The sequence below is a fragment of the Rhinopithecus bieti genome, unplaced genomic scaffold (assembly GCF_001698545.2).
Source record: "Rhinopithecus bieti isolate Rb0 unplaced genomic scaffold, ASM169854v2 scaffold_759, whole genome shotgun sequence".
NCBI classification, from domain to species: domain Eukaryota; kingdom Metazoa; phylum Chordata; class Mammalia; order Primates; family Cercopithecidae; genus Rhinopithecus; species Rhinopithecus bieti.
The window spans coordinates 531961-543932 of NW_016803631.1; the positions used below are offsets into that span (position 1 = coordinate 531961).

The 11972-nt window shown below is 33.3% G+C and overlaps 1 protein-coding gene across 1 annotated transcript in view; it reads left to right on the forward strand.

Moving 5' to 3' along the window:
* Window positions 1–11972, forward strand: part of IQCB1 (IQ motif containing B1) — a 78268-nt gene that overhangs the window by 44802 nt on the left and 21494 nt on the right. The window contains 5 exon segments of the mRNA XM_017891065.1: window positions 650–828; window positions 3956–4053; window positions 4452–4573; window positions 9493–9635; window positions 11276–11424. Coding sequence (XP_017746554.1) covers window positions 650–828; window positions 3956–4053; window positions 4452–4573; window positions 9493–9635; window positions 11276–11424 — 691 coding nt within the window.

Sequence of the window (11972 nt, forward strand, 5' to 3'; positions counted from 1 at the left end):
AAAAAAAAAAAAAAAAAAAAAAAAATAGTGAGTAGAAAATTAAACAGAGGTACATACGCCTAGAAAATCACATACTCCTTAAGGGGGTAAATAAAAGCACACTCACTAACCTTTTTCTTTTGACTATTTCTAAGTTTTAGATAATTTTTCATGACATCAGTAATATAAGATGGGTTGTTAGTATAGTGAAGGAAATACCAAGGAAAGATTTTAAGTTTCTCCTTAAGCACATGGTAGAATTCCTATGGCATTTTTGTCTTTGTACATCATTTAACAATTAACTGTGTACATGTCTTGATTTCACTTTTATCATTGCCTTGAAGCTTTTAAATTATTTATTATTTAGTATTTTGCACATTTATCTTTCCTCTTTGATTTGATTGCAAGCTTCTCTAAGGAGAGGGCCTTTGGCTACTTTGTATTCTCTGTTGTACCTAGCACACATGGTACCTTGCACATAGTAGGAGTTCAATAAATATTAAGTGACTGAATATGATATATTCTTGGAACCAACATATATTTTAAAAAGTGGTTATATTCTTGGATCAGGACACAGTCTGGCATCAAGTTACTGAATCTTTTATTTTAAATTTGTTGTGATACCTGTGCATCAATTAGTAATGGTACTTTTTTTATTTTGTTCTATTAGTGGTGATTTACTCAAAATAGGAAGAAAAGCTCTGTATTCAATTTTAGATGAAGTTATTTTCAAGCTTTTTTCAACTCCTAGTCCAGTCATAAGAAGTACTGCTACAAAACTCCTACTGTTGATGGCTGAATCCCATCAGGAAATTTTGATTTTACTGAGACAAAGTACCTGCTACAAAGGTAGTGCATTCATTCTTTCTTTACTTGGGATTCTCAAAAAGAAAATTTGTATTGATGGTTTATGAAAACAAAATTCTTATATTTTAAAGAGTTGATAACTATGTAGATAAAACTCTACATAAAATTGGTATCAATTTTATACCAATTCAGAAAAAAAAAAAGTCTTTATATAATCAAGCTATCTTCATGTCACTACAGATAGCAAGTGGAAGATACCTTTCTGATCAGGTTGCAATGAATATTTACTCCCTCTCTGACAAAAAGATTATCTGTTGGATATACCATATAGTATAGTAAAATAATGACCAAAAAGATCAGTGACCTTAGCAAGACCAGATTTAGTGGAGAAAATGGAGCTGTGCTTGAGAGGCCAGTAGCCCTTATGGTATTTTGAACTATCTATAATTACTCAACACTGTCTTTCCTCAAAAACAAACAAAAAAAATTGCCTTACCTCCAAATTCAAATACATATGTGAATTAAAAGTCAGAAATTTTGAAGATGAAAGGAGTCAGTGTATTAACATTCTTATATAATAGCTTTCATTTAATTGAGCATTTACTGTGTGTCAGACACATTCTATATACTTTACATGCATTAAAATATTTAATCTTCACAACAATCCTATGGGATAGATATTCTTATCCTTATTTTATAGATATAGAAACAGAGACATGGTAATTTGTCCAAGATCACAAAGGTAGTATATATATATTTTAACTGCCAAGCAAAGTTATATGTTATCTTTGTTTTATTTCTTTGCTGACCAGAGCCATATATGTATTACAACCTATTTTTCTTATTCAACATGGTCAGAAAATGGGATTCTAGTCCATTAAATATACTTATTAATATAGGGTGATACTGTATGGGAATTTTTAAAGGTTAGAATATAATATGATGCATTTAATACCTAAACTACTAGAAAGGTCTTTATCATTCTTGATGATTTTGAAGACATTGTAATAATGTACCTTGCATTAGTCATTACTGGGGGTATTGTAGGAATAGAGAGGAAAAGTACCAGTAATGGAGTTCTTTAGTTGATATTGTGCCAGATAGACATTTTCGAATTCTGTAATTCGATTCCTAAAGAAATTGTGAATGTCCAACAGAGTCGTTATAAAGGAATTTTACCTGAATCCTTCTCCCTTTCTTTGACTTATATCTCAATAGCAGAACTAATTCAGGTTCCTGAAGATATTTTACAGTTATTAATACTGCTGAGAACTTGGGTCTTGAAGAGAATATAAGGCATTAAAAGATCCATATAGTGGTTTCCCCAGTTATACACTACAAGGCAATTTTACCTTATGTATTTATTTTGAATACACACATTATAATACACCATTTCAAGTACCTGGAAATGGTACTTACTTTGTACCTTTTACTACTGCTATGTATTATTTTGGCATGAAAATGTACTATCCTAGTGTTGTAGCACTTCACCTATAATGTTTTCCCAGGAACCTATTGATTTCCCCCAAATTATATATGTTATCATATGTTTATATTTAATAATCTTTTTCAACTAATAATGACTAATAATAATCTGCATGAGTGCTTCCACAGGACAAGCTTTTACTGAATATGTGTCTGTAGTCATTTACCTTTAAAATGTTTCCACTTAAAGTATTTATAAAAAAAATTTATCTCTACTTTTTGATTTACCACAGTGATTCCATCCTCCTCCTCCTTTTTTTTTTTTTTAATTAAAGAGATTGTCTAGACTGATTTTTTTTTTATCAGATCCCACAATTGAGCATGTAAGAATTCTCAGGAGGGAGGAATATCTTAAAGATTTCAACCTGGAAGTCTCTGAGAAAAGGAAAAGAAAATCATGTGATTAATCTTGTTTTCATTTGTTTTTAAGCCAGACTTTTTGGCTTCAAATAAATAATACTGATTAGATAACAATCATATTTTATTGTATAATAATAGTTGTACGTTCTATTCTATTTCAGGCTCAGAGTCTACTAAGCTAACCAGGAACTGGACCGAATTCAGTCAAGAACTTAGACAGCTCGTTGGCCTTTAAGCCCAAGTGGTCTGTCAGGATAGTAGAAGAGTCAGCGTATTAATTACAAACAAAAAAAAAAAAAAATTGAATGATATTCGCTGACTGTATTAACCTTAGTTTTCCTAAATGTTCCTCACTTTCTTCTCTAAGACTTCAAGCAAATACTCCAAAATAGAAATATCTTAAAATTTTTACTCCAGGAGTGATGCAGGAGGATCGCTTGAGTTCCAAGGAATTGGAGACTGCCCCGGCGCGCGTATGATCACACCCATGAATAAGCCACTGCACCCCACGCGGTCAACATAGCAAAAACCCCGGCAGATCCTCTTAAGAAGTATAATGTTACAAATTGTATCTCTCACCTTCAACCTACTGAAAACATAATTTCGAATCCCCATTTGTCATCTGTTTATAGATACTGCCACATCAGTTCACTCAGATTTTTCATGAAAAGGTCCCCATCTCTGATGTGTTATCTTGATTTTATCTAAAGCTATTTAAATTTTAAAGATTGTTTTTCCAAAAAAAATCTCTAATGGTAGCAAACTGTATTTATGGTTCACCTAGATGCTACCTCTTGTCTTTGAGATACATCAATAACACCTTTTCCTGTGTGTAAGGAATATGTCTTAATAAAAATTTATTTAGAAATTTGAGCAGCCAGGTATTGATATTTCATATACTTCCTTCTAGTATACTCAAAATGATGGCTCTAAATAGCCATTCCACAAGGAAGAGTGCATATAACTTATTGATTTCCAGATAAAGACTTAAATATGGAAACATCTAAAATGACTAAAGATATTTTTTAATTTAAAAGGAAAAGGGGACATTGTGTACTCTAAAATCCAAAACCAAAAGGCAATAAATTTAAAATACAAGCAGAAAGCTTGAAAAGAAGTCCAGTAAGGCAGGAGAATGGGTTAGAGGAGGCTGGAAGGAAGAATGCAGAAGAAGGGAATTTCTTTTTTCTGTATGTATGAACCATCATGAGTTTAGATTAATCTCAAAACTATGCATGTGCTCAAATTCATATTGATTAGGTAACAAAATCATAGAAATCATATTTTATTATTAATAGCTGTACCCTTTTTCATTTCATGTGAGGACTCAGAAGTCTACTAAGTAAACAGGAGACTGTGACAGAATTCAGTCAAGAACTCAGACAGTTCACTGACCTTTTAAGCCCAATGGTCCATCAGGAGAATAGCATACCAAAAGCTTACAGAACTAGACAGAGATTCAAGCAACCATCCACAATGGTCAACAGAGCTTGTAGTTTGAACCTAACTAGGTTGATTGCCTATTAAATAAAAACGTTAACATGCTAGCTCAAAAAAGATTATGAAAGGTCAGGCGGACTATGAAATCTTTGAAAAGGAAATGGAAGTGAGCTTATCCAGGGAGAATTTGGAGCTAACTAGACTATATCTTGAGTATGTTCTAGAAATTGCCTTATCGAGCCTAACATACCTCCTTTGGGAGGTAAGGTTTAATATACCCATCTTGTTAGAGCTAGAGATTAATACTTGCCCTGGCCTGATACTTTAAGAGGTATTTTTTTTTAAGACCTTCCTAGAGATATCTCTAAGTTGTTTTTGGCATTTAATTTCAGAAACTACATCAAGCAGCATGCTTAATTCAAGCCTATTGGAAGGGTTTTCAGACAAGGAAGAGATTAAAGAAGCTTCCATCTGCTGTGATTGCTTTGCAGAGGAGTTTCAGGTAAAAAATTTTGGTGAAGGGATTGATGATCAGAGAATCTTACTAGAGTACAGTTGAATTGAAATGTAGGTGATTTTTTAAAAATTTCCTAGTATGTTTATTGTTATCTTTTCGTTCTTTTTCTGTACATTTCTGGGTACCAACACTCCAGTAACCAGATGCACTTTCAAAGCAAAGGACATAAGACAGGAATCTGATGTGTTAAATATACAATCCTATCCACTTAAGATATTTGGGGACGGGACAAGCCTACAAAGGAAGCCAACAATAGTTATATTATTAAACCCTCAAAACCAATAGTTATAATGATTGTGTATATATAATTGTAACAATAACATGTATGCATATAAGAGTTTAAGTCTGTTAACCTGATTTTCCTGAATAAATATGGCATGGATGGATATCTTCATTGAATTATGATATAGTTTGGCATTTATTTCAAGTAGACTGAAAAGGAAATACTGAAGACATAGCCCACTTTCTGAAATGACTAACCAATCCAGATTCTCCGAGGTCACAGAACAAGAAAAAGTAACTTAGCTGCTAGGTAATTTATGATAAAGAAGAACTGTTTCAGAGGTGACTTTTTCATGCAGCCTAACTTACAGCCAAGCATTAGTTCATTAAAATGAAACTGGCATTTTACAGAAGTTAGTTTTTTAAAGAAAACTGAAACTATTCTTTTAATAACTGCCGATGCATTTCTCAGTTATAAAAACATTTAAAAATAGCTCTGGGGTTCAAAATACTATGTAGTCACAGAGTTGAAGACATTGAAATCACTCTAGCTAACTGTGTCTCTTAGTGGGTATCCTATTAATTGATGAACGTTTTCTTCAGGGAAGAATTAAAGATGGATTTAAAATATTATTGGGTGTGAATATTATTGGTAGCAAAGAAAAGAATTAATTTTTAAATTTATATCAAGTGCCTAGTGTATGCCAGGGGATCCATCCCGTGGCAGTTTAACAGATTCGAGTTTGTATCTCATTTCAGCAACTTACTGGTTGAGTGAACTTGGACAATGCCCCATCTCTCTCAGCCTCAAACTTCCAATCTATAAAATGAGAATAATAGTTTATACACTTGTATGATCAAGATAATGTAAAATTTGAGATAATACAAAGTTTTTAGTATATTTTCTGGCACTTAGAAAATGATAGGAGGAAAAATGCGTATGGCACATTTTCTGTCCTTGAAAATTTACAAATCTAGCTAGACAAATAGATGCATTAAATAGATAACACTGAGAGGCAAGTGTTATCCGTCTATTATTACTCAAAGTTTATTGCCTATCTTACAAACTGTTTTTTTTTTTTTTTTTTTTAAAGCATTTCTGTGGTTAGATAAATCTGGGAAATATTGAGTACTTTTGAGTCACAGTATATTTTTCTACCCAGAGCATCTGAGGTGCTCTTGGTATTGCCTTTGGTGGTGAATTCAGATAGAGTAGGTATTACTTATGGGTTCTACCTGCTATCATCCTTAGTTATCTGGCATCTTAAATTTAAAGGCACCCTTATACATGGATTCAGAGCATTAATGTTTAGTCCCACAATAGTTGCCAAATTTGCTCATATACTCTCTCTTTCAATATTAAAATCTCTATTTAAAAGTAGCCCAGGATTACAGATTTTTTTCCACTTCTAAGTGGAAAAATTCTATGGAATCTAATATTCCATTATTTTAAAATAGAAATTCCATTGCTTTCTTTATGTGACCAGAAGAGTTATAAATATTTCCATTAAAAAAGATAAACGGTGAAGCAAAATTATTTAAGTCTCACATTTTGTGTTTGTTACTTTTCCAGTATTTTTGCATTTGAGGTTCCAGAATATACTGAAATGTAGTTCTAACCTGTTGGATTCTATTTAATTTTTTAATTTTCAGTTTGCTCCAGTTCAGCACCTTCCCTCTTCTATTAGTTGTTACAGTTCATGCAAATGTCTCTTGCTTCCTTTGTAGCTTGGTTTTTTTTCAAAGGTTATTTCTGTCTTTTTGTGCTCAGGTCTTATCTCAGTAATTTCCCCCTCCCATGGTTTTGGGAGAGGGACTGCCCACCAGTCACACTTATGGGTTCAGATTGATTAGTGTTCTTTAGATTCAGCAAGAGGCATTCTTTTATAATCATACCCTTGCTAACACACTTTCATAGTGGTTTCTTTTTTATTTAGTCATTTCTCATATTCAGAAACTTTATTGTCTCTTAAGTACTCTTCTTCAGCAAGGTTTTCTGAAGCGGCTAACAGCTGCTCTAGTTCTATTAGAGAAACCTTACAATTTACCTACCTCTATCACAGTGCTGATTTTTAAGTGTTTTAATTACATTTGTTGATTTCACCTTGAAACTGAGCTTCTTAAATGCAGAATAGTATCTTTTTTCTCTCCCTCTGAGGCACAGTGTCTTGGCAGCAGAAAGTTTGGTCAACTCTCACTTTAATGGTAAAAATTCAGACTGATTAAATGTAAATCATGGGATTTACTTATTTTCAGAATGTGACATCTGATCAGTCATTTTATTTTCAGAAGTGTAATACAGAGGCCAGGTGGTCCAGTGCCTACTAATTCTTACACAGAAACCAGTTGGAAGAATAATTGTTTGATTTTTGAGTGATTATAGAAACTCTGAACAAAATAACTAGATGTTATTTAATAATAAATGGGGGGATTACATTCGAAATCACATCAGTTCCTAATGTTTTCAAACATGAAAGTAAAACATGAATCCAGTAAGCACATCTGTTTACAATTTAGTCCCTATTTAAATCACCAAATCTCACTTTTGTCCTTTCTGGTTTGTACTTTACTTCCACCTTCATGCTCCATAGTCTTTTCATTTTTGCCATATTTCATAGCCTACATACCTAAATTGTTTCCCAAACCCAGTTTTCTGACAGATTAAATATTCTAACAGATGTAATTTTAATGATTACTATGTTTTTCATACTAATAGTATGAAATGGTACTTAAAATATTGATGATTTAGTATTAAACACTATAATCTATAGTCAATTAGAAGTTAGAAACAGAGGTAGTTTTTTGTTGTTGTTGTTTTGAGGTGGAGTCACACTCTGTCACTCAGGCTGGAGTGCAGTGGCACGATCTTGGCTCACTGCAACCTCCACCTCCCGGGTTCAGGCTCCTGCCTCACCTCCCAAGTAGCTGAGACTATAAGTACACACCACCACACCTGGCTAATTTTTGTATTTTTAGTAGAAATGGGGTTTCACCATGTTGGCCAGGCTGGTCTCGAACTCTTGACCTCAGGTGATCCACCCACCTTGGCCTCCCAAAGTGCTGGGATTACAGGTGTGAACCAGTGTGCCGAGCCACACAGGTAGTTTTTTAAAAACCAGTTTAAAAGGAGGCTGTGTTTAGTGCCTGCTCTCTTTTACTCTCTATGAATGGGTAAGAGATAAAACATTATTATCTGCATGCTGTATAACCCAGAAGTTTTGAGGCGAAGGAGTTCTGTGGAACAGGCAAGATGCTATCAGCTATTCTTTGGGAAGGGAGAGGCCCTTACCTACTTCATTTCCAGCTTTCACAAAGAGCAAGAGACATTTAGAACTATTCAACTAGCCCTAGATCTTCTCTAGAACCTTTTGACACACATGCACTTTTGAGGTCTTCACTATCTTCCATAAGAGAGATAAGAAAGAAGTTTCAAAACAAATTCTCTACTCTGTCCTAAGTAGAAAGCTAGAGAAAATGTAAGTTGTAATTGATGGAAGAATTTATGAGAAACAACCACAGGCACACAACATTTTATCAAAACAATTTAATCAAAATAAACTATTTTGAGTTGAAAATTCAGTTGAAAAATCATAATAATCCTCTCTAATTATACTATAATGAAGTCTGGCTATTAAGAGTATAAAGCTATAGCCAAGGTACCACAATTGTTTACAGTTTAATTCTAAGAATACAGTTTTAAAAAAAGATCTAAGAGAAAATGTTCTTGGGAGAGACACATGTCAAATTAAGTCTATAGAGGTAAACTAGTTTATTCTGTCTCTCTTCTAATCCTCGTTTTCTTTTTCTGTGGGTATCTGAAAGCATTTTGAGTATATTTACTGTAAACTGACATTTGTAGTCTCCTTACATAGTGATACTGGAAGCAACAAAAACTAGATGGGAATGGCTAAGGAGAAATTTTGCTGAATAAAAGCAGGTAATACAGAAATGATAATTATATAAAATGTGGCCACATGAAAATTTTCATAACCAGTTTTAAAAGTAATGTTCAGTTGTCAATAATTGAGAAATAGGCATAAGAAGAAAATAAAAATCAACTGTAATCACATCATGCGGTAAAATCACTTGAAATTTTAATGTTTTTTATTTATTTTCTGTGCAAGTAAATGTAAATTTTTTGACACAATTTTGATCTCATCCTTCTATATCCTGATTTTCCTTTTACCTGACATTAGATCATTGATATATTCTCATGTCACTAAATATTCTTCGAACATTTTATTTTTTATAGTTCATATAATCCCATCCCATCAGGTGAATGAACCAGTATCTATTTATCCAACTCCCTGTTGTGAGACAAAGTTTGTTTTCAACTTGTTACTGTTGTAATACTGTGGAGAACATTTTGAACAGAAGTTTTACATATATATCTGATTATTTCCTTAAGAAAATTATTTGTAATGGAACTAATTGGTCATCACTTTTAAGGCTTTTTATTTATATATTTCAAATATTTTTCCAGACTTTTAATGCATATGTTCAAATATTTCTCCAGAAAGGTTGCACAACAGCAGCAGACGACAGGCTATTTTATCATACCTTATTAACACTAGAAATTATCTTAAAATTTTTTCTGTTTACATTTATTTGATTACCAGGAAGGTTATGCATTTTTCATATGATTTATGAAAATTATGTATAACACACTGTTTCCATCACAGATCTAAACGAACAAAGATGTTGCTGGAGATAAATAGGCAGAAGGAAGAGGAGGACCTCAAATTACGATTGCAGCTTCAAAGACAGAGAGCCATGAGACTTTCTCGAGAATTGCGACTGAGTATGCTCGAAATAGTTCATCCAGGTGAGTGGCAGTATCAACTTTATAAACATAAGAATATTTAGGTTATCTTTGAACAAACCAAGTTTTCTAGCTATATGATGATTTTTTAAAAATTTGGACTTTTGCCCTTTTTCTCTGTTTTTTAGATAGACTTTATTAAATCTTCTGAGTTCAAAAACGGTTACTATTTTTTTGATTCAGACCTATTCGTTGATGATGAACAATCTGCCCACCAGTTTTTTTTTCTTATCCTTCAGATAATTTAGTGAAACATAAAAATTTATGCATAAAGATAGCTGTTAGAGACACAAAGATACTTCTTGAACTGAAATAAGGAGTTGGAATATTATCACATTCTACCATCAGAACTTAACTCATTCCTTAGTACAAATGTTGTGACGTCTTCTTTCCGCCTTTGACAGACTAAGCTGAAATTAATAATAAGGTGTGGTCTGAGAGGTCTTAGTGGTTTCAATATTATCTTCAAGTTCTTTTACCTGTCTTCTTGTTATTCAGTCCAGGGTCCTTCACTAGCCTTTTATTTCACTTCATCTCCATTAAATATAGATGTTTTCTAGGATTCCATCCTCACCTTATTCCTGTCATTTTGCTCTTCCTGGGGTATCCATCCATAACTACAGCTCAACTCTCAACTGAGTGCTGAGCAGTCTCAAATCTGGTCTCTGTCTTCACCTACTCTCCTAAGCTCTTAGAGGAGAATTGCCCAATAGAAATTTTTACAAAAATGCAAGGTTGTATATCTGTACCATCCAGTAGGGTCGCCAGTGGCTAGAGATGGCTACTGAGTATTTGAAATGTGCTTAGTGCACTGAAGTACCTGAATTTTAATTTTACTTTATTTTAACCCAAGTAACCACTTGTGGATAGTGTCTACTCTATTGAATAACACACCTCTGTACCAACTGCCTATTGGATCCAGCTTTACCTGGATATCCACAGGCAGCCCAAACACCAAAGTCATTATCTTACCCCTCAGATTTCCTTTTCCTTTATTCCCCATCTCAGGTAATGGCACCAGTAACTTACTCAGTTTCCCATTTGAGACATCCTAGAGTCCTTTCCCTCTTTTACCTCCATATCCAATTGATCATTAAATTATATCAGTTTATTATACTCCCCCAAATACACTCCCCTTTTTATTAACAATTCTACTGCCTTATTCTGTCATGTATGTACTGTGAACCCTGGGCTGTATGCTGAGCAACTCCAAGAAAGCAAGAAGAAAGTCATCTATATAACTGACTGAATGACTTAAGAGAAATTTGGAAGCATGTAGAGAGAACACATACACACATTTTGCCCTTTCCCTCTGATGGTACTGAATGACTTCTTAATCGTGTGCTTAGGATTCTTGTTTTTTGGGTTTTTTTTTAATGTTTTAGTGTTGGATTTTAGCCATTTTATTATTACTCTACCACAAAAATATTATATGAGTTCTTTCTCTAAAGAGGCTGCATAATCTGGGAGAGCTTTGTTTCTAAAATCTTATAACCATGGTAAAATAATAGAATTGGGAAAATTAGTGAACAGTATTGACAAAAATAAAAAGAAAGCAAGATCATTATTATCATTGTCCTGATTCCAGAACTTAAGAAAGCATAGCAGTGAGTATGTTGTAATAGTGTCTATCATCTTTTTAGGTCAGGTGGAGAAACACTATCGGGAAATGGAAGAGAAATCAGCATTGATTATCCAGAAACATTGGAGAGGGTACAGGGAAAGGAAAAATTTTCACCAACAGAGGCAGTCTCTCACAGAGTATAAAGCAGCTGTCACACTTCAAAGAGCAGTGAGTCTAATGTAGTGAAAAGAGCTCTGAATCAAGAGGCAAAAACATGAGTTGAAACCTGACTTTGCTAATTACCTGTTGTAAAGCCTTAATCAAGACACTTAGTTTTCTTGAGCCTTAGTTTTTTCTTTTGTAAAAGAAAACCTCCTTACCTCTGGCCAAGCTGGTTTAGACACTCAGTCGTTAGTACTACCTTAGAACCTTGTACATCATTTACTATACTGCAATGTTGTTTTGTTAATTATTTCCCTTCTTACTTGGGCTGTGAGTTCTTCAGGAATAAGGAGCTAAGTCTTATTGTTGTCAGCTCATCACATGTGCTTGATGTATGAATAGATGTTTACCTTTACCCTTTTCACTCAGTTGTTATATGGATCAGTTACCCTAATTCATGGGAATGTATTTTGTAAATTACAAAGTTCTGTGCAAGTGCAGCATGTGATATTTGATTTTTTTAATGCACAGATATTAGGTATATTTAGGTCATTATAACATTTTAATTGTAGAATTATATATATATATATATATATATATATATATTTTTTTTT